The following is a 24,117-nucleotide window of genomic DNA, read 5'->3' on the forward strand; positions in this document are numbered from 1 at the left end:
TGTGGGGAGGGTTGGTGTGGTGACGGGTGGTGTGGTGAGGTGTGGGGTGGTGAGGGGTGGTGGGGTGTGGTGAGGGGTGGTGTGGTGACGTGTGGTGGGGTGGTGAGGTGTGGGGTGGTGTGGTGACGGGTGGTGTGGTGGGGTGTTGTGGTGTAGTGTGGTGAGGGGTGGTGACGGGTGGTGACGGGTGGTGAGGTGTTGTGTGGTGAAGAGTGGTGTGGTGAGGGGTGTTGTGGTGTAGTGTGGTGACGGGTGGTGTGGTGAGGTGTTGTGTGGTGAAGAGTGGTGAGGGGTGGTGTGGTGTGGTGTGGTGAGGGGTGGTGTGGTATGGGGTGGGGTGGTAAGGAGTGTTGTGTGGTGAGGTGTAGTGTGGGGAGGGTTTTATTAGTCGTATGGTTTTATTAGTCGTATGTACAGAATACACATGGTATACACCATCCAATGAAATGCTTACTTACAGGTTCCTTCTGGACAATGCAACAACAATAAGAAATAATAAAATATATCAATATGAATATAAAGTAAATGGCTCAGTAGAATAGAATAAACATTTTAGCATCAGTATAATACAGGAAGGGACCGAAAATCCGAGCAGGTGGTCAGTCCAGTTCAAGTGGCTTTTAGATACTAACAGGATCAGAGACAGTTTCTATCAGACCTCATGCTCCGATACCGTCTGCTGATGGTAAGGGAGAGAACAGCTCGTGGCAAACGGAGGGAAAACATTCTGGATCAATCTATGTGGAGGAGAGCCCTGTTCCCATAAATCACTACTCCTTCAGCAGTGACCACTGTGGCTGTTTAGATCTTCATGGGAAAACTGGGACTGTAGTTAAGCTGTAGTTAGGCTGTAGTTTAGTTGTAGTTAGGCTGTAAGGCCTGCACACCTCTGGCTCTCCACCCGCTGTTTCATCAAGGCCTACACATTTTGTGTGCAGGTTTTTGCAGATTGTAGGATTAGTCAGAGTCTGTGTGTGGCCCACAAGCAGAACTGAAAATGTTGTCTGAGCTAGGTTTCCTCTCTGCGTGTAAACTCTGAGAAGGTGACAGAATGTAACAGGAAGTGAAGCGGTAAGGTGGAGGGGGGACAGGAAGTTCAGATGCAGCAACATGTTCTGGCCTGACTCTGTGGTGCACAGGGATGAGTCAGTCAGGGCTTTGACTCAATTGCCTTCCTCTCTGTCATTGAATTTTATGTTGTATGTAACTGACAGGTTGTCGAAACAATTTTCCTGTCAGTCATCATCACATGGTGATAGTCAGGGGCCACTGCTTGGCAGCACCCAGAAACAGCATCCATATGGGACCAGTCTGTGGTTTTGACATTGTTGGGATACAGCTTTTGTCAGATTTGACTTTTCGTAGCAGGTTAGGAGAATTTACGCAGCAGATAAAGAGAATTAGATTAAGGTTAGGAAAGCGTTAGGGTTAGCTAGAAATGCCAAAAATGTTAACTTTTGACATTAATTTGACAAAAGCTGTATCTCTTCTAACCATGACCCCAGTCTGTTTCGCTCTCAGAACCATGTCTCCCCTTGTCTGTCACAAAGACTTGAGGCTAGGTAGGTCCTTTTAAAATACTTTTACAAGGCGCCCTTCTTTCTTCCCTTCTGTGAGGTGATTGCTATCACCAATCAAAAACTGGAAGGGTGGAAGGATCGATTTTAGAAGTATTGGAACATGGACATGACCAGACTCATTATAGTCGGCCTGTCTACCCTCATGTCATATCCAGTCAGTCAGTCCAGTGTGTTTCTCAGAAAGCTGACTGACCCTGCTGATCTAAGGCCTAGTACTGATTGACAAAGATAATTTGTGGCTGCATGCCAGCGATGTCCTGGACCTTTATTTAGGTCTGAGAGAGAGACTGGAGAGAGCACTGTGACTTCACTGTCACGTCCTGACTATAGAAAGACTTTATTTTCTATGGTAGAGTAGGTCAGGGCGTGACTAGGGGGGTTAGTCTAGTTTATATTTTCTATGTGGGGTTCTAGGTTGTTTTTTCTATGTTGGTGTGTTGGTATGATTCCCAATTAGAGGCAGCTGGCTAACATTGTCTCTAATTGGGGATCATACTTAAGTAGCATTTTTTCCACCTGTGGGTTATGGGATATTGTTTATGTTTTGAGTAAGTGTATGTAGCACCTCTGTTACGGTTTGTTGTTTTGTTTGTTTGTTTATTGTTTGTTTTGCTAAGTTTCACTATTAAATATTATGTGGAACTCAACATACGCTGCGCCTTGGTCCGTCTATACAAACGAACGTGACATTCACTCACTACACTAGACTAAGATGAATGTTTATATGCTGCTGTGCTGTTCCCTTGTAGAGCTGAAGGACTTTATTTCCTTCTGTGTAAATAACCTCATACAGTTGTTTTATTAAATCCACAACAGTCTTAACCACAGCACTAGGCCTTTACCACATGTAGGCCCATAGTGAGTCTCACTCACAGTCACTCACTTCTCCAGCTTTTTTGAACAGAGTGAAGGGTCACACAGCTGCTCATGCTGGCAATGCTCTAATTCCATGTGAAGGACCTCTCCCCTCTTTCCTCCTTTTTCCTTGTTCACACACACAGCTGATAAATCTGATACCTTGAGATTTATTTCAGGGTGACTGTTTAGACACGTATTGAAGATAGGCTTGATCAGTATTTAGGGAGACTTGCATTAGCCCTGCTCGTGTTTGAGACATATATCCACTTGTGCTGACGTTTCAATGTCATCTGAGAGCAATGAAGGTTTCCTTTATCGTTCTATTATGTAGGATTATGGAACGACCTTGGATCTATAGAGGAGGATTAGTGAACGACCTTGGATCTATAGAGGAGGATTAGGGAACGACCTTGGATCTGTAGAGGAGGATTAGGGAACGACCTTGGATCTATAGAGGAGGATTAGGGACGACCTTGGATCAATAAAGGAGGATTAGTGAATGACCTTGGATATATAGAGGAGGATTAGAGAACGACCTTGGATATATAGAGGAGGATTAGGGAACGACCTTGGATCTATAGAGGAGGATTAGGGACGACCTTGGATCAATAAAGGAGGATTAGTGAATGACCTTGGATATATAGAGGAGGATTAGAGAACGACCTTGGATATATAGAGGAGGATTAGGGAACGACCTTGGATCTATAGAGGAGGATTAGGGACGACCTTGGATCAATAAAGGAGGATTAGTGAATGACCTTGGATATATAGAGGAGGATTAGAGAACGACCTTGGATATATAGAGGAGGATTAGGGAACGACCTTGGATCTATAGAGGAGGATTAGGGACGACCTTGGATCAATAAAGGAGGATTAGTGAATGACCTTGGATATATAGAGGAGGATTAGAGAACGACCTTGGATATATAGAGGAGGATTAGGGAACGACCTTGGATCTATAGAGGAGGATTAGGGAACGACCTTGGATCTATAGAGGAGGATTAGGGAACAACCTTGGATCTATAGAGGAGGATTAGGGAACGACCTTGGATCTATAGAGGAGGATTAGGGAACGACCTTGGATCTATAGAGGATTAGGGAACGACCTTGGATCTATAGAGGAGGATTAGGGAACAACCTTGGATCTATAGAGGAGGATTAGGGAACGACCTTGGATCTATAGAGGAGGATTAGGGAACGGCCTTGGCTCTATAGAGGAGGATTAGGGAACGACCTTGGATATATAGAGGAGGATTAGAGAACAACCTTGGATCTATAGAGGAGGATTAGGGAACGACCTTGGATTTATAGAGGCGGGTTAGGGAACAGCATTTGATCTGTAGAGGAGGATTAGGGAACGACCTTGGATCTGTAGAGGAGGATTAGGGAACGACCTTGGATCTATAGAGGAGGATTAGGGAATGACCTTGGATCTATAGAGGAGGATTAGTGAACGACTTTGGATCTATAGAGGAGGATTAGGGAACGACCTTGGATCTATAGAGGAGGATTAGGGAACAACCTTGAATCTATAGAGGAGGATTAGGGAACGACCTTGGATCTATAGAGGAGGATTAGGGAACGACTTTGGATCTATAGAGGAGGATTAGGGAACGACCTTGGATCTATAGAGGAGGATTAGGGAACGACCTTGGATTTATAGAGGTTTAGGGAACGACCTTGGATCTATAGAGGAGGATTAGTAACGACCTTGGATCTATAGAGGAGGATTAGGGAACGACCTTGGATCTATAGAGGAGGATTAGTGAACGACCTTGGATCTATAGAGGAGGATTAGGGAACGACCTTGGATCTATAGAGGAGGATTAGCGAACGACCTTGGATCTATAGAGGAGGATTAGTGAACAACCTTGGTTCTATAGAGGAGGATTAGGGAACGACTTTGGATCTATAGAGGAGGATTAGGGAACGACCTTGGATCTATAGAGGAGGATTAGGGAACGACCTTGGATCTATAGAGGAGGATTAGTGAACGACTTTGGATCTATAGAGGAGGATTAGGAAACGACCTTGGATCTATAGAGGAGGATTAGGGAACAACCTTGAATCTATAGAGGAGGATTAGGGAACGACCTTGGATCTATAGAGGAGGATTAGGGAACGACTTTGGATCTATAGAGGAGGATTAGGGAACGACCTTGGATCTATAGAAGAGGATTAGGGAACGACCTTGGATCTATAGAGGAAGATTAGGGAACGTCCTTGGATTTATAGAGGAGGATTAGGGAACAGCATTTGATCTGTAGAGGAGGATTAGGGAACGACCTTGGATCTATAGAGGAGGATTAGTAACGACCTTGGATCTATAGAGGAGGATTAGGGAACGACCTTGGATCGATAGAGGAGGATTAGTGAACGACTTTGGATCTATAGAGGAGGATTAGGGAACGACCTTGGATCTATAGAGGAGGATTAGGGAACAACCTTGAATCTATAGAGGAGGATTAGGGAACGACCTTGGATCTATAGAGGAGGATTAGGGAACGACTTTGGATCTATAGAGGAGGATTAGGGAACGACCTTGGATCTATAGAGGAGGATTAGGGAACGACCTTGGATCTATAGAGGAGGATTAGGGAACGACCTTGGATCTATAGAGGATTAGGGAACGACCTTGGATTTATAGAGGAGGATTAGGGAACAACCTTGGATCTATAGAGGAGGATTAGGGAACGACCTTGGATCTATAGAGGAGGATTAGGGAACGGCCTTGGCTCTATAGAGGAGGATTAGGGAACGACCTTGGATATATAGAGGAGGATTAGAGAACAACCTTGGATCTATAGAGGAGGATTAGGGAACGACCTTGGATTTATAGAGGCGGGTTAGGGAACAGCATTTGATCTGTAGAGGAGGATTAGGGAACGACCTTGGATCTATAGAGGAGGATTAGTAACGACCTTGGATCTATAGAGGAGGATTAGGGAATGACCTTGGATCTATAGAGGAGGATTAGTGAACGACTTTGGATCTATAGAGGAGGATTAGGGAACGACCTTGGATCTATAGAGGAGGATTAGGGAACAACCTTGAATCTATAGAGGAGGATTAGGGAACGACCTTGGATCTATAGAGGAGGATTAGGGAACGACTTTGGATCTATAGAGGAGGATTAGGGAACGACCTTGGATCTATAGAGGAGGATTAGGGAACGACCTTGGATTTATAGAGGTTTAGGGAACGACCTTGGATCTATAGAGGAGGATTAGTAACGACCTTGGATCTATAGAGGAGGATTAGGGAACGACCTTGGATCTATAGAGGAGGATTAGTGAACGACCTTGGATCTATAGAGGAGGATTAGGGAACGACCTTGGATCTATAGAGGAGGATTAGCGAACGACCTTGGATCTATAGAGGAGGATTAGTGAACAACCTTGGTTCTATAGAGGAGGATTAGGGAACGACTTTGGATCTATAGAGCAGGATTAGGGAACGACCTTGGATCTATAGAGGAGGATTAGGGAACGACCTTGGATCTATAGAGGAGGATTAGTGAACGACTTTGGATCTATAGAGGAGGATTAGGAAACGACCTTGGATCTATAGAGGAGGATTAGGGAACAACCTTGAATCTATAGAGGAGGATTAGGGAACGACCTTGGATCTATAGAGGAGGATTAGGGAACGACTTTGGATCTATAGAGGAGGATTAGGGAACGACCTTGGATCTATAGAAGAGGATTAGGGAACGACCTTGGATCTATAGAGGAAGATTAGGGAACGTCCTTGGATTTATAGAGGAGGATTAGGGAACAGCATTTGATCTGTAGAGGAGGATTAGGGAACGACCTTGGATCTATAGAGGAGGATTAGTAACGACCTTGGATCTATAGAGGAGGATTAGGGAACGACCTTGGATCTATAGAGGAGGATTAGTGAACGACTTTGGATCTATAGAGGAGGATTAGGGAACGACCTTGGATCTATAGAGGAAGATTAGGGAACAACCTTGAATCTATAGAGGAGGATTAGGGAACGACCTTGGATCTATAGAGGAGGATTAGGGAACGACTTTGGATCTATAGAGGAGGATTAGGGAACGACCTTGGATCTATAGAGGAGGATTAGGGAACGACCTTGGATATATAGAGGAGGATTAGAGAACTACCTTGGATTTATAGAGGAGGATTAGGGAACGACCTTGGATATATAGAGAAGGATTAGTGAACGACCTTGGATCTATAGAGGAGGATTAGGGAATGACCTTGGATCTATAGCGGAGGATTAGGGAACAGCCTTTGATCTGTAGAGGAGGATTAGGGAACGACCTTGGATATATAGAGGAGGATTAGAGAACAACCTTGGATCTATAGAAGAGGATTAGGGAACGACCTTGGATCTATAGAGGAGGATTAGGGAACGACTTTGGATCTATAGAGGAGGATTAGGGAACGACCTTGGATCTATAGAGGAGGATTAGGGAACGACCTTGGATATATAGAGGAGGATTAGGGAACGACCTTGGATCTATAGAAGAGGATTAGGGAACGACCTTGGATCTATAGAGGAGGATTAGGGAACGACCTTGGATCTATAGAGGAGGATTAGGGAACGACCTTGGATATATAGAGGAGGATTAGGGAACGACCTTGGATCTATAGAGGAGGATTAGTAACGACCTTGGATCTATAGAGGAGGATTAGTAACGACCTTGGATCTATAGAGGAGGAGTAGGGAACGACCTTGGATCTATAGAGGAGGATTAGGGAACGACCTTGGATCTATAGAAGAGGATTAGGGAACGACCTTGGATCTATAGAGGAGGATTAGGGAACGACCTTGGATCTATAGAGGAGGATTAGGGAACGACCTTGGATTTATAGAGGTTTAGGGAACGACCTTGGATCTATAGAGGAGGATTAGTAACGACCTTGGATCTATAGAGGAGGATTAGGGAACGACCTTGGATCTATAGAGGAGGATTAGTGAACGACCTTGGATCTATAGAGGAGGATTAGGGAACGACCTTGGATCTATAGAGGAGGATTAGCGAACGACCTTGGATCTATAGAGGAGGATTAGTGAACAACCTTGGATCTATAGAGGAGAATTAGGGAACAACCTTGGATCTATAGAGGAGGATTAGGGAACGACCTTGGATCTATAGAAGAGGATTAGGGAACGACCTTGGATCTATAGAGGAAGATTAGGGAACGACCTTGGATCTATAGAGGAGGATTAGGGAACGACCTTGGATTTATAGAGGTTTAGAGAACGACCTTTGATCTGTAGAGGAAGATTAGTGAATGTTAGTGAACCCTTCCTCTTTTCTCTGTCTCATCCTCAGCCTCCTCTGGTCCAGGCCATCTTCAATGGAGACCCTGAGGAGATACGCATGCTCATCTACAAATCGGAAGACATCAACGCTCTGGTAAGACCACCAGACATGTTCCATTCACCATACTTCCATGCTCCAGAGCAGAGGAAATGCTGAATAAAACAGACCTACTATTTCCTCTCTGTGCACTTCCTGTGTGGGCCAGGGGTCAGTATGGGAAAAAGGTCAAACCGGTGTTTATTTACAACAGCACAGGGATCTTGTTAGCTGCTCCAGCAGGACAGGACATAGGCTGGTCCCAACCCTCATTCTCTTTCCTGGGTGTTTAGTCTCTTCTATGGGCTGTTGGCTGCTATAAGAAGCACTACAATGAAAACTTTGTCTTTGTCCAGTTTAGATGTGTTTTTTGTTTGAGAGTCAGTGGAGGGCTGGGCCAGATGGATTTGAGGGGTTGTTTTGTGTGCTAACTGGCAAGTGGCCACAGGGACAATGGATGTTTTGGTACAGCGCTGTAACACAGACAGTAGCCATAGGCTTAGCTCATCCCATAGGATACTGACTGTTAGATCCTCTTCTCTGCCTGGCCAGCTCTGTGTCCACTCCAAGCTAACTGTCCTATCCATGGCCTCTGGCAGTGTTTCCCTCGCCATTGTATACTGAACAAAGATTTTACTGAGTTACAGTTCATATGAGGAAATCAGTCAATTCAAATAAATTCATTAGGCCCTAATCTATGGATTTCACATGCCTGGGAATACAGATATGTTGGTCACAGATACCTTAAAAAAAATGGGCCTTAGGATCTCATCACGGTATTTCTGTGCATTTAAATTGCTATCGATAAAATGCAATTGTGGTCGCTGTCCGTAGCTTATGCCTGCCCATAACACAACCCCACAGCCACAATGGGGCACTCTGGCACAACGTTGACATCAGCAAACCGCTTGCACACACAACGCCATAAACATGGTCTGCGGTTGTGAGGCCGGTTGGATCTACTGCCAAATTCTCTAAAACGATGTTGGAGGTGGTTTATGGTAGAGAAATGAACATTCAATTATCTGGCAACAGCTCTGGTGGACATTCCTGCAGTCAACATGTCAATTGCACGCTCCCTTGAGACATCTGTGGCATTGTGTTGTGTGACAAAACTGCACAATTTCGAGTTTCCTTTTATTGCCCCCAGCACACGGCCGGTTGTGATACAGCCTGGAATCGAACCAGGGTGTCTGCCTCTAGCTCTGAGATGCAGTGCCTTAGACCTCTGTGCCACTCGGGATGATCATGCTGTTTAATCAGCTTCTTGATATGCCACAACTGTCAGGTGAATGGATTGTCTTGGCAAATGAGAAATGCTCACTAACAGGGATGTAAACAAATGTGTGCACAAAATTGGAGAGAAATAAGCTTTTTGTGTGTATGGAACATTTCTGGGATCTTTTATTTCAGCTCATGAAACACGGGACCAACACTTTACATGTTGCGTTTATATTTTTGTTCAGTGGGGTTGGGTTGGGCTCTTATGATAACTCTGTCTAACTCTGTTGCCTCTTGCCTAAAATAATCTGACTTCAGTTGGTTTAAATTGAAAAGTACCAGTGCTCCTGGATGATGCACACACGCATATCAAATATATAGCCTAATCCTACGAAGGCTGCCTGTAACTCTCTATCTCTTCATCTCTCTCTGTCAGGATGCAGAGAAGCGCACCCCGCTCCATGCTGCAGCCTTCCTGGGTGATGCAGAGATCACTGAGCTTCTTATCCTCTCCGGTAAACCAACCTCACCCCCCATCTTTCTCCTCACACTCTATTCCCCAGCTTTACAGCCTTAGCTATAATAGCACAATGCAGTTTAAATAGATGGAGTAGAAAGTAGCTTTTATCACAGATTGCTTGGACAATGTGGCTTTTTACTCTCACTACCTCCCTGCTAATGCCAGATGACCTCTCTCTTTCTCTCTCCATCTCGCTCCCTGTCTCTCGCCCTTTCTCTTTCTCTCTCCCGCTCTCTCTTCTGCATCTATCTATCTATCTATCTATCTATCTATCTATCTATCTATCTATCTATCTATCTATCTATCTATCTATCTATCTATCTATCTATCTATCTATCTATCTATCTATCCCTCTCTATCTCTCTCTAGGGGCGCGGGTCAACGCCAAAGACAGTATGTGGCTCACCCCTCTCCACCGCGCGGTGGCATCCTGTAGTGAGGTGGGTCAGTGGACACACGCACGCGCACACACACACACACACACACACACACACACACACACACACACACACACACACACACACACACACACACACATGCACAGTGACAGGCAGCAAACAGCATGGCGACACATTCTTAGGGACCCATGCTGAGACACAGGTGGTAAGAAGCTAAACAGCCTAAAAAGAACAGCAGGATCTGTGGTGGAGAGGAGAGGAAAGGAGAGGAGATGACATGACAGGACAGGACAGGAGAGCAGAGAAGTGGAGAGGAGCTGAGCTGAGAGGAGAGGAGAATAGCTGAGAGGAGAGAAGCGGAGAGGAGCTGAGTGGAGAGGAGCTGAGTGGAGAGGAGAAGAGCTGAGAGGAGAGGAGCTGAGAGGAGAGGAGCTGAAAGGAGAGGAGAAGAGTGGAGAGGAGCTGAGAGGAGAAGAGCTGAGAGGAGAGGAGCGGAGCTGAGAGGAGTGGAGAGGAGCTGAGTGGAGAAGAGCTGAGAGGAGAGGAGTGGAGAAGAGCTGAGAGGAGAGGAGCGGAGAGGAGCTGAGAGGAGCTGAGAGGAGAGGAGCTGAGAGGAGAGGAGCTGAGAGGAGAGGAGCTGAGCGGAGAGGAGAAGAGCTGAGCGGAGAGGAGAGGAGATGAGCGGAGAGGAGAAGAGCTGAGTGGAGAGGAGATGAGCGGAGAGGAGAGCACGCTTAGCTATAATCACCAGTCTGACCATCGTCCACCACTCTGCTCTGTGTGCCAGTCAGTTAGGAATGCATTAGCAGTAGCACACAGCATAGAAACCAGACCCATAACAGAGACATAGCAATCTGTCAACACAGCCAACATAATACCTTGTGTCAGTCCCCTGGATTCAATCTAGGATAGCTTAGGATCGACTCACTCACTCATGTGTGTGCTTGTGTATGAACTTTGAATATGTGCATCTCGGTATATGTCTATAAATGAATGCATATGTTTATTGAATGTCTCTAGTTGTCGAATATGTCCTTCTCTGTTGACAAAGGTATGTAAAGGTAACTGGCAAAAATAATGGAAACACCAGAGTAAATGAGGGTTCTGGCAGCTCTGTTATTGTTTGGGGTTAATTTTCCTGGAATGGTTTAGCTGCCGAGGAGCTGCCAAGGAGAGCAGAGGAGCTGCCGAGGAGCTGCCAAGGAGAGCAGAGGAGCTGGCGAGGAGCTGGCTAGGAGAGCCCCAGGGACAACGTGGGCTACGTGCTTACAGTCTCCATGGAGGACGTACTGAATGGAAGACATTCATTTTCAATCTCCCTCTAGCTCAGACCGCTACCCCCACCTGCTTCAAGATGTCCACTATCATCCCAAGAAAGGGAAAGTAACTGAACTGAATGACTACCGTCCAGTAGCACTCACTTCCGTCATGATGAAGTGCTTCGAGAGTCTAGTCAAAGACCACATCACCTCCTCCCTCCCTGACACACTCAACCCTCTCCAATTCACCTCCTCTCTCCCTGACACACTCAACCCTCTCCAATTCACCCCCTCCCTCCCTGACACACTCAACCCTCTCCAATTCATCTCCTTCCTCCCTGACACACTCAAGCCTCTCCAATTCACCTCCTTCCTCCCTGACACACACACTCCAATTCACCTCCTCCCTCCCTGACACACTCAACCCTCTCCAATTCACCTCCTCCCTCCCAGACACACTCAACCCTCTCCAATTCACCTCCTCCCTCCCTGACACACTCAACCCTCTCCAATTCACCTCCTCCCTCCCTGACACACTCAACCGTCTTCAATTTACCTCCTCCCTCCCTGACACACACACTCCAATTCACCTCCTCTCTCCTCTCTCCCTGACACACTCAACCCTCTCCAATTCACCCCCTCCCTCCCTGACACACTCAACCCTCTCCAATTCACCTCCTCTCTCCCTGACACACTCAACCCTCTCCAATTCACCTCCTTCCTCCCTGACACACTCAACCCTCTCCAATTCACCTCCTCACTCCCTGACACACTCAACCCTCTCCAATTCACCTCCTCGCTCCCTGACACACTCAACTCTCCCCAATTTGCCTACCGCCCTGACAGATCCACAGATGACGCAATTGCCATTGCACTGCAAACAGCCCTCACCCACCTGGACAAGAGGAATGCATTTGTGACGATGCTGTTCATCGACTACAGCTCAACCTTCAATATCATAGTGCCCTCTTGTCTCCTAGAGATGAATGTACTTTGGTGCAAAAAGTGCAAATCAATCCCAAGCCAAGGAACACCATCTCAACCGTGAAGCACGGGGGTGGCAGCATCATGTTGTGGGGGTGCTTTGCTGCAGGAGGAACTGGTGCACGTCACAAAATAGATGGCATCATGAGGAAGAAAAATTATGTGGATATATTGAAGCAACATCTCAAGACATCAGTCAGGAAGTTAAAGCTTGGTCGCAAATGGTTCTTCCAAATGGACAATGACTCCAAGCATACTTCCAAAATTGTGGCAAAATGGCTTAAGGACAACAAAGTCAAGGTATTGGAGTGGCCATCACAAAGTCCTGACCTCAATCCTATAGAACATTTGTAGGTAGAACTGAAAAAGCGTGTGCGAGCAAGGAGGCCTACAAACCTGACTCAGTTAGTTACAATGTTGAGCTATAGTCAATAAACAGCATTCTTACATAGGTATTCCTCTTGTCCAGATGGGATAGAGCAGTGTGCAGAGTGATGGCGATTGCATCGTCTGTGGATCTATTGGGGCGGTAAGCAAATTGAAGTGGGTTTAGGGTGTCAGGTAAGGTCGAGGTGATATGATCCTTAACAAGCCTCTCTCAAAGCACTTCATGATGACAGAAGTGAGTGCTATGGGGAGATAGTCATTTCGTTCAGTTACCTTTGCCTTCTTGGGTACAGGAACAATTTTACATTTACATTTAAGTCATTTAGCAGACGCTCTTATCCAGAGCGACTTACAAATTGGTGCATTCACCTTATGACATCCAGTGGAACAGCCACTTTACAATAGTGCATCTAAATCTTTTAAGGGGGGGGGGGGGGGTCAGAAGGATTGCTTTATCCTATCCTAGGTATTCCTTAAAGAGGTGGGGTTTCAGGTGTCTCCGGAAGGTGGTGATTGACTCCGCTGTCCTGGCGTCGTGAGGGAGTTTGTTCCACCATTGGGGTGCCAGAGCAGCGAACAGTTTTGACTGGGCTGAGCGGGAACTGTACTTCCTCAGTGGTAGGGAGGCGAGCAGGCCAGAGGTGGATGAACGCAGTGCCCTTGTTTGGGTGTAGGGCCTGATCAGAGCCTGAAGGTACTGAGGTGCCGTTCCCCTCACAGCTCCGTAGGCAAGCACCATGGTCTTGTAGCGGATGCGAGCTTCAACTGGAAGCCAGTGGAGCGAGCGGAGGAGCGGGGTGACGTGAGAGAACTTGGGAAGGTTGAACACCAGACGGGCTGCGGCGTTCTGGATGAGTTGTAGGGGTTTAATGGCACAGGCAGGAAGCCCAGCCAACAGCGAGTTGCAGTAATCCAGACGGGAGATGACAAGTGCCTGGATTAGGACCTGCGCCGCTTCCTGTGTGAGGCAGGGTCGTACTCTGCGGATGTTGTAGAGCATGAACCTACAGGAACGGGCCACCGCCTTGATGTTAGTTGAGAACGACAGGGTGTTGTCCAGGATCACGCCAAGGTTCTTAGCGCTCTGGGAGGAGGACACAATGGAGTTGTCAACCGTGATGGCGAGATCATGGAACGGGCAGTCCTTCCCCGGGAGGAAGAGCAGCTCCGTCTTGCCGAGGTTCAGCTTGAGGTGGTGATCCGTCATCCACACTGATATGTCTGCCAGACATGCAGAGATGCGATTCGCCACCTGGTCATCAGAAGGGGGAAAGGAGAAGATTAATTGTGTGTCGTCTGCATAGCAATGATAGAAGAGACCATGTGAGGTTATGACAGAGCCAAGTGACTTGGTGTATAGCGAGAATAGGAGAGGGCCTAGAACAGAGCCCTGGGGGACACCAGTGGTGAGAGCGCGTGGTGAGGAGACAGATTCTCGCCACGCCACCTGGTAGGAGCGACCTGTCAGGTAGGACGCAATCCAAGCGTGGGCCGCGCCGGAGATGCCCAACTCGGAGAGGGTGGAGAGGAGGATCTGATGGTTCACAGTATCGAAGGCAGCCGATAGGTCTAGAAGGATGAGAGCAGAGGAGAGAGAGTTAGCTTTAGCAGTGCGGAGCGCCTCCGTGATACAGAGAAGAGCAGTCTCAGTTGAATGACTAGTCTTGAAACCTGACTGATTTGGATCAAGAAGGTCATTCTGAGAGAGATAGCAGGAGAGCTGGCCAAGGACGGCACGTTCAAGAGTTTTGGAGAGAAAAGAAAGAAGGGATACTGGTCTGTAGTTGTTGACATCGGAGGGATCGAGTGTAGGTTTTTTCAGAAGGGGTGCAACTCTCGCTCTCTTGAAGACGGAAGGGACGTAGCCAGCGGTCAAGGATGAGTTGATGAGCGAGGTGAGGTAAGGGAGAAGGTCTCCGGAAATGGTCTGGAGAAGAGAGGAGGGGATAGGGTCAAGCGGGCAGGTTGTTGGGCGGCCGGCCGTCACAAGATGCGAGATTTCATCTGGAGAGAGAGGGGAGAAAGAGGTCAGAGCACAGGGTAGGGCAGTGTGAGCAGAACCAGCGGTGTCGTTTGACTTAGCAAACGAGGATCGGATGTCGTCGACCTTCTTTTCAAAATGGTTGACGAAGTCATCTGCAGAGAGGGAGGAGGGGGGGGAGGGGGAGGAGGATTCAGGAGGGAGGAGAAGGTGGCAAAGAGCTTCCTAGGGTTAGAGGCAGATGCTTGGAATTTAGAGTGGTAGAAAGTGGCTTTAGCAGCAGAGACAGAAGAGGAAAATGTAGAGAGGAGGGAGTGAAAGGATGCCAGGTCCGCAGGGAGGCGAGTTTTCCTCCATTTCCGCTCGGCTGCCCGGAGCCCTGTTCTTGGTGGCCATCTTGATGCATGTGGGGACAGCAGACTGGGATAGGGAGAGATTGAATATGCCCTTAAACACACCGGCCAGCTGGTCTGCGCATGCTCTGAGGATGCGGCTAGGGATGCCGTCTGGGCTGGCAGCCTTGCGAGGGTTAACATGTTTAAATGTTTTACTCACATCGGCCACAGTGAAGGAGAGCCCACAGTCCTTAGTAGCGGGCCGCGTCGGTGGCACTGTGTTATCCTCAAAGCGTTCAAAGAATGTGTTTAGCCTGTCCGGAAGCAAGACGTCGGCCTCGGCGATGTGGCTGGTTTTCCTTTTGTAGTCCGTGATTTCCTGTACTCCCTGCCATATTCTTCTCGTGTCTGAGCCGTTGAATTACGACTCCACTTTGTCTCCATACTGATGTTTAGCTTGTGTGATTGCCTTGCGGAGTGAATAACTACACTGTTTATATTCTGCCATATTATCGTTGTTGGTCTGATTACCAACAATGACAAGACGGCCTACAGGGAGGAGGTAGGCACTCTGACGGCATGGTGCCAGGTAAACATGTCACGTTCGTTTAGAGATGGATTGGACCAAGGTGCAGCGTGGTAGTACATCTTACTTTATTAAAAATTAACACAGAAAAAACTAAAAAACAAACGAAACGTAAAGTTCTGGGCTGCTCACAGGCAGCCACACAAAAACAAGATCCCACAAACTAAAGGTGGAAAGAAGGCTGCCTAAGTATGATCCCCAATCAGAGACAACGATAGACAGCTGCCTCTGATTGGGAACCAACCCCTCCCGCAACGTCAGCAAAATAAAGGAGCTGATTGGGGACTTCAGGCGGAACCAGGCTGGGCGCTCCGGCATCCTCATCAACGGGGCCACCGTGGAGAGAGTCAAAAACGTCAAGTTTATCAGTGTGCACATCACCGAGAAGCTGAAATGATCAAACCACACGAACACCATGGTGAAGAAGGCACGTCAGCGACTCTTCAACCTAAGTATGCTGAAGAAATTTGGCCTGTCCCAGAGGGCCTTCATAGTGTTCTAGTGTTCTATAGGAGTACCATCGAGAGCATACTGTCAGACTGCATCACAGCCTGATAAGGCAACTCCACCGCCGCGGACCACAAGGTGCTAGAGAGGATGGTGCGCTCAGCCGAGCTCATCAATTGGGTGCACACTGCCTGCCCTCCAGAACACCTACAACACCAGATGTCGCAAGAAGGCCAAGAAGATCATCAGGAACCTCAGGAAACCAGAGGTTGGTCTGTTCTCCCTGCTTCCTTCACTCAGATGCGGGCAGTACAGGAGCATCAGGGCGATAACTGGAAGACTGGCCAATAGGTTCTACCCTCAGACCATCAAGCCACTAGGCTATTGTCACGTTCCTGACCTGTTTTCTGTTAGTTTTGTATGTGTTAGTTGGTCAGGACGTGAGTTTGGGTGGGCAGTCTATGTTTTCTGTTTCTATGTTGGTTTAAAGGGTGACCTGATATGGCTCTCAATTAGAGGCAGGTGGTTTTCATTTCCTCTGATTGAGAGCCATATTAAGGTAGGTGTTTTCACATTGATTGTTTGTGGGTGGTTGTCTCCTGTGTCAGTGTCTGTATGTTACGCCACACGGGACTGTTTTCGGTTTTGTTTGTTCGTTCGTTTTATGTAGTCAGTTTTCCTGTTATTGCGTTCTTCGTGTTTCATGTAAGTTCGTCGTCCAGGTCTGTCTACATCGTTTATTTGTTTTGTTAATTATTCAAGTGTAGTTCGTTTTTTCGTCTTGTTTAAATAAATCATGTCATCATACAACGCTGCAGTTTGGTCGAATCACTGCTCCTCCTCTTCGGATGAAGAGGAGGAGGAAAGCCGTTACAGAACCACCCACCAATCCAGAACCAAGCAGCGTAAGTTCGAGCAGTGGCCTACTAAACAGGAGTCTTGGACATGGGAAGAAGTCTTGGAGGGAAAAGGACACTGGGCACATATTGGGGAATATCGCCGCGCTCGTGAGGAGATGGAGGCAGCGAGAGCCCAAGAGCGGTGGTATGAGGAGGCAGCAAGGAGACGTGGCTGGAAGCCGGAGAATCAAGCTCAAGACCGGAGATATGAAGGTACGCGGCTAGCAAGGAAGCCCGAGAAGAAACCCCAAAAATGTCTTGGGGGGGGGGCTAAGAGGTAGTGGGCCAAGGGCAGGTAGGAGACCTGCGCCCACTTCCCAGGCTAACCGTGGAGAGCGGGAGTACGGGCAGACACCGTGTTACGCAGTAGAGCGCACGGTGTCTCCTGTACGTGTGCATAGCCCGGTGCGGGTTATTCCACCTCCCCGCACTGGTAGGGCTAGATTGAGCGTTGAGCCGGATGTCATGAAGCCGGCTCTACATATCTGGCCACCAGTACGTCTCCTTGGGCCGGCTTACATGGCACCAGCCTTACGCATGGTGTCCCCGGTTCGCCTACATAGCCCGGTGCGGGTTATTCCACCTCCCCGCACTGGTCGGGCTACGGGGAGTATTCAACCAGGTAAGGTTGGGCAGGCTCAATGCTCAAGGGAGCCAGTACGCCTACACGGTCCGGTATTTCCGGCGCCACCTCCCCGCCCCAGCCCAGTACCACCAGTGCCTACTCCACGCACCAGGCTTCCAGTGCGTTTCCAGAGCCCTGTTCCTCCTCCACGCACTCTCCCTATGGTGCGTGTCTCCAGCCCAGTGCCTCCAGTTCCGGCACCACGCACTAAGCCTCCTGTGCGTCTCCAGAGCCCTGTACGCACTGTTCCTTCTCCCCGTACTCGTCCTGATGTGCGTGCACTCAGCCCGGTGCCACCAGTGCCGGTACCACGCACCAGGCCTATAGTGCGCTTCGAGAGGTCAGTGTGCCCTGTCCCTGCTCCCCGCACTAGGCTTGAAGTGCGTGTCTCCAGTCCGGTGCCTCCAGTTCCGGCACCACGCACCAGGCCTACAGTGCGTCTCAGCCGGCCAGAGTCTGCCGTCTGCCCAACGGCGCCTGAACTGTCCGTCTGCCAAGCGTCGCATGAACTGCCCGTCTGTATTGAGCCTTCAAAGCCGCCCGTCTGCCATGAGCCTGCAAAGCCGCCCGTCTGCCATGAGCCTACAGAGCCTTCCGCCAGACAGGAGCCGCTAGAGCCTTCCGCCAGACAGGAGCAGCCAAAGCCTTCCGCCAGACAGGAGCAGCCAAAGCCTTCCGCCAGACAGGATCAGTCTGAGCCTTCCGTCTCCTCAGCGCCATCTGAGCCATCCGTCTCCCCAGCGCCGTCTGAGCCATCCGTCTCCCCAGCGCCGTCTGAGCCATCCGTCTCCCCAGCGCCGTCTGAGCCATCCGTCTGTCCCGAGCCATTAGAGCCGCCCGTCTGTCCCGAGCCGTCAGAGCCGTTAGTCAGTCAGGAGCCGCTAGAGCCATTCGTCAGTCAGGATCTGCCAGAGCCGCCAACCAGACAGGATCTGCCAGAGCCGCCAACCAGACAGGATCTGCCAGAGCCGCCAACCAGACAGGATCTGCCAGAGCCGCCAACCAGACAGGATCTGCCAGAGCCGCCAACCAGACAGGATCTGCCAGAGCCGCCAACCAGACAGGATCTGCCAGAGCCGTCAGCCAGCCATGAGCGTCCAGAGCCGTCAGCCAGCCATGAGCGTCCAGAGCCGTCAGCCAGCCATGAGCGTCCAGAGCCGTCAGCTAGCCATGAGCGTCCAGAGCCGTCAGCTAGCCATGAGCGTCCAGAGCCGTCAGCCAGTCATGAGCTGCCCCTCAGCCCAGAGCTGCCATTGATCCAGAACTGTCCCTCAGTCCAGAGCTGTCTCTCTGTCCGGAGCTGCCCTTCAGTCCGGAGTTGCCCCTCTATCCTGAGCTACCTCTCTATCCTGACCTACCTCTCGGTCTTGAGCTATCTCTCTATCCCGGTGCTGCCCCTTGTCCTGGTGCTGCCCCTTATCTTAAGGTTAACATTTAAATTAAGTGGGTGTAAGATGAGGGTGGTCATTCTAAGGGGGAGACGTAAGCTGGGATTGACTATGGTGGGGTGGGGACCTCGCCCAGAGCCTGAGCCACCACCGTGGTCAGATGCCCACCCAGACCCTCCCTTAGACTTTGTGCTGGTGCGCCCGGAGTTCGCACCTTGAGGGGGGGGTTATGTCACGTTCCTGACCTGTTTTCTGTTAGTTTTGTATGTGTTAGTTGGTCAGGACGTGAGTTTGGGTGGGCAGTCTATGTTTTCTGTTTCTATGTTGGTTTAAAGGGTGACCTGATATGGCTCTCAATTAGAGGCAGGTGGTTTTCATTTCCTCTGATTGAGAGCCATATTAAGGTAGGTGTTTTCACATTGATTGTTTGTGGGTGGTTGTCTCCTGTGTCAGTGTCTGTATGTTACGCCACACGGAACTGTTTTCGGTTTTGTTTGTTTGTTCGTTTTATGTAGTCAGTTTTCCTGTTATTGCGTTCTTCGTGTTTCATGTAAGTTCGTCGTCCAGGTCTGTCTACATCGTTTATTTGTTTTGTTAATTATTCAAGTGTAGTTCGTTTTTTCGTCTTGTTTAAATAAATCATGTCATCATACAACGCTGCAGTTTGGTCGAATCACTGCTCCTCCTCTTCGGATGAAGAGGAGGAGGAAAGCCGTTACAGCTATTTAGCCACTAGGCTATTCAGCGGTCATTTATCATTGCTACAGTTGTAAATGTTAATATATTATTATAATTATGATTATTATAGTTATTATCATTATTGGTATTATTAATTATGTATTAGTATTGTTATTAGTATTGTTATTATTATTGTTATTATTATTGTTGTTCTTATTGTTATTATAATTATTGTTATTAGTATTGTTATTATTATTATTATTATCAGTATTGTTATTCGTATTGTTCGTATCATTGTTATTATTATTGTTGTTATTGGTATTATTATTAGTATTATTGTTGTTATTACTACTTGTATTATTAGTAGTAGTATTGTTATTATTATTATTCATGTATTATTGTTATTATTGTGATTATTATTATTATTGTTATGATTTATTATTATTATTATTATTGTTGTTACTATCCATATTTTGACCAGCACTGATGGAGTCCGGAGCATAAGATTTTCACTGTACCCTGCAGTTACATCTGCATACCTGTGCATGTGACTGATAAACTCAATCTAATTTAAAATCTAATGTAATCTACTTAACCCCTTAGAGGGCAAGGTAAAGGCCAATAAATACATTCTGAGGGACCTTCAACCTATGGTGAATTATTTCTATCCTGATGGGAGTGGATGACAATCCCCGATCCACAGGGAACGAGTGGTCACTGAATGGTTTGATGAGCATGAAAACGATGTAAACCATATGCCATGGATGTCTCAGTCACCAGATCTCAACCCAATTGAACACTTATGGTAGATTCTGGAGCGGTGCCTGAGACAGAGTTTTCCACCACCATCAACAAAACACCAAATTATAGAATTTCTCATGGAAGAATGGTGTCGCAGCCCTCCAATAGAGTTCCAGAGACTAGTAGAATCTATACCAAAGGTGCATTGAAACTGATCTGGCGGCTCGTGGCCCAGCGCCCTATTAAGACACTTTATGTTGGTGTTTCCTTTGTCTTGGCAGTTACCTGTACATTCATGAGTGTTTAGAGGCATTTCCTGTATGCACGTTCTTCTGTCTATGCTGCTTACACACGTCTCCTACAAACACACACACACACACACACACACACACACATACATACACACACACAGTCTCTACTCTCCTCACACAGGTCTCCTGCGGTTCTAACACACTCTGCTCTTCAGGAGGCGGTTCGTGTGCTGATCCGTCACTCTGCTGATGTGAACGCGCGGGATAAGAACTGGCAGACGCCGCTTCACGTTGCCGCTGCCAACAAGGCCCTGCGCTGTGCTGAAGTCATCATCCCGCTGCTGAGCAGCGTCAACGTGTCGGACCGCGGGGGGCGCACCGCCCTGCATCACGCCGCCCTCAACGGGCACACTGAGGTACTGTAGGCGGCGGGGTCACATCTCTTATTCACATCTCATATGCACATATTTTATTTACATCTTTTATTTACATCTCTTATTCACATCTCTTATTCACATATTTTATTTACATCTCTTATTCACATCTCTTATTCACATCTCTTATTCACATCTCTTATTCACATCTCTTATTTACATCTCTTATTTACATCCGTACGTATAGTCAGTTAGCCACAGGCCCAGGCCTAATTCAGGAAGTGAACTGAAATTCCAATTCCAAATTGGAAATGCAATTTACCCCAACCCTCACATGCTCAGTCCCAAATAAACCCCTAGTGATACTATCACCTAGGCTCACTAGTGAGTGACAACAACTGTATTAAAATATTGTTGTGTCCAGAAATAACCCACACAAGTGTCATGATAGGTGGTAGAGGTAAAGTCATACAGGCATATACTGGAATAATGGTTGTTTTTGCTTAAACACTAGTCAGATTGAGGTCGTATTTAGAATGCTTACATAAAGAGCCTCGCCCACGCTTGGCCCCTACGAGGGACGCACACACACACACACACACACACACATACACACACACAAACACACACACACACACACACACCTGAGTCACCACTGGCTGCCTGCTGAGACTGACACACACTGCTCACATACTCCCTCTCTTTCTCCCCTCTGTTTCAGATGGTTAACCTGCTGCTGGCTAAGGGAGCCAACATCAATGCCTTCGATAAGAAAGATGGCCGCGCCCTGCACTGGGCGGCTTATATGGGTGAGACATGTAGACATTAAGAAAGATGGCCGCGCCCTGCACTGGGCGGCTTATATGGGTGAGACATGTAGACATTAAGAAAGATGGCCGCGCCTTGCACTGGGCGGCTTATATGGGTGAGACATGTAGACATTAAGAAAGATGGCCGCGCCCTGCACTGGGCGGCTTATATGGGTGAGACATGTAGACATTAAGAAAGATGGCCGCGCCCTGCACTGGGCGGCTTATATGGGTGAGACATGTAGACATTAAGAAAGATGGCCGCGCCTTGCACTGGGCGGCTTATATGGGTGAGACATGTAGACATTAAGAAAGATGGCCGCGCCCTGCACTGGGCGGCTTATATGGGTGAGACATGTAGACATTAGGAAAGATGGCCGCGCCTTGCACTGGGCGGCTTATATGGGTGAGACATGTAGACATTAAGAAATATGGCCGCGCCCTGCACCGGGTGACTTATATGGGTGAGATGTAGACATTATATAGTGTCTGTGCCCTGCACCGGGTGACTTATATGGGTGAGATGTAGACATTATATAGTGTCTGTGCTCTGCACCGGGTGACTTATATGGGTGAGATGTAGACATTAAGAAAGATGGCCGCGCCCTGCACTGGGTGACTTTTATGGGTGAGATGTAGACATTAAGAAAGATGGCCGCGCCCTGCACCGGGTGACTTATATGGGTGAGATGTAGACATTATATAGTGTCTGTGCCCTGCACCGGGTGACTTATACGGGTGAGATGTAGACATTATATAGTGTCTGTGCCCTGCACCGGGTGACTTATACGGGTGAGATGTAGACATTATATAGTGTCTGTGCCCTGCACCGGGTGACTTATACAGGTGAGATGTAGACATTATATAGTGTCTGTGCCCTGCACCGGGTGACTTATACGGGTGAGATGTAGACATTATATAGTGTCTGTGCCCTGCACCGGGTGACTTATATGGGTGAGATGTAGACATTATATAGTGTCTGTGCCCTGCACCGGGTGACTTATACGGGTGAGATGTAGACATTATATAGTGTCTGTGCCCTGCCACGGGTGACTTATACGGGTGAGATGTAGACATTATATAGTGTCTGTGCCCTGCACCGGGTGACTTATATGGGTGAGATGTAGACATTATATAGTGTCTGTGCCCTGCACCGGGTGACTTATATGGGTGAGATGTAGACATTATATAGTGTCTGTGCCCTGCACCGGGTGACTTATATGGGTGAGATGTAGACATTATATAGTGTCTGTGCCCTGCACCGGGTGACTTATACGGGTGAGATGTAGACATTATATAGTGTCTGTGCCCTGCACCGGGTGACTTATATGGGTGAGATGTAGACATTATATAGTGTCTGTGCCCTGCACCGGGTGACTTATACGGGTGAGATGTAGACATTATATAGTGTCTGTGCCCTGCACCGGGTGACTTATGCGGGTGAGATGTAGACATTATATAGTGTCTGTGCCCTGCACCGGGTGACTTATACGGGTGAGATGTAGACATTATATAGTGTCTGTGCCCTGCACCGGGTGACTTATATGGGTGAGATGTAGACATTATATAGTGTCTGTGCCCTGCACCGGGTGACTTATATGGGTGAGATGTAGACATTATATAGTGTCTGTACCCTGCACCGGGTGACTTATATGGGTGAGATGTAGACATTATATAGTGTCTGTGCCCTGCACCGGGTGACTTATACGGGTGAGATGTAGACATTATATAGTATCTGTACCAAGTCTGCCTCAGGCATTCATATCATTATTTCCATTTCACGAAATAAAATGTTTTCAGAAATCCCTGAGTCACCTACTAGTCAGAGAACTGAGCCAAACAACATTGGTTCTTCTGGGATTACTCTTCATTACTCGTATTGCTGAACATTTGATAGAGACATTATGGTTTTGAACGGTTACCTTCTTGTAAGATAACTTGAATGATTCTACAGTGAGTGTGATGATGCTCTGGTGCGCCCCCTGCAGGACATCTGGATGTAGTGTGTCTGCTAGTCAGCCAGGGGGCAGAGGTCAGCTGTAAGGACAAGCGAGGTTACAGCCCCCTACACACGGCCGCTTCTAACGGTCAGATCGCTGTGGTCAAACACCTGCTCAACCTGGCTGTGGAGGTACGGAGACACATGCACACACACACACACGGAGAGACACACACACGGAGAGACACACACACGGAGAGACACACACACGGAGAGAGACACACACGGAGAGAGACACACACGGAGAGAGACACACACGGAGAGACACACACACGGAGAGACACACACACGGAGAGAGACACACGCGGAGAGAGACACACGCGGAGAGAGACACACGCGGAGAGAGACACACACACGGAGAGAGACACACACACGGAGAGAGACACACACACGGAGAGAGACACACACACGGAGAGAGACACACACACGGAGAGAGACACACACACGGAGAGAGACACA

The 24,117-nt window shown here is 48.0% G+C and overlaps 1 protein-coding gene across 1 annotated transcript in view; it reads left to right on the forward strand.

Moving 5' to 3' along the window:
- Positions 1-661: 661 nt before the first annotated feature.
- The window catches only part of LOC120063938 (serine/threonine-protein phosphatase 6 regulatory ankyrin repeat subunit B-like), a 57,186-nt gene continuing 33,730 nt past the window's right edge, over positions 662-24,117 (forward strand). Inside the window, exons 1-7 of the mRNA XM_039014248.1 lie at positions 662-685; positions 7,750-7,833; positions 9,434-9,512; positions 9,887-9,957; positions 20,692-20,892; positions 21,572-21,659; positions 23,648-23,790. Coding sequence (XP_038870176.1) covers positions 662-685; positions 7,750-7,833; positions 9,434-9,512; positions 9,887-9,957; positions 20,692-20,892; positions 21,572-21,659; positions 23,648-23,790 — 690 coding nt within the window. The remainder of the gene's footprint in view (positions 686-7,749; positions 7,834-9,433; positions 9,513-9,886; positions 9,958-20,691; positions 20,893-21,571; positions 21,660-23,647; positions 23,791-24,117) is intronic.

This window comes from Salvelinus namaycush, chromosome 19, assembly GCF_016432855.1.
Source record: "Salvelinus namaycush isolate Seneca chromosome 19, SaNama_1.0, whole genome shotgun sequence".
Classification (NCBI taxonomy): Eukaryota; Metazoa; Chordata; class Actinopteri; order Salmoniformes; family Salmonidae; genus Salvelinus; species Salvelinus namaycush.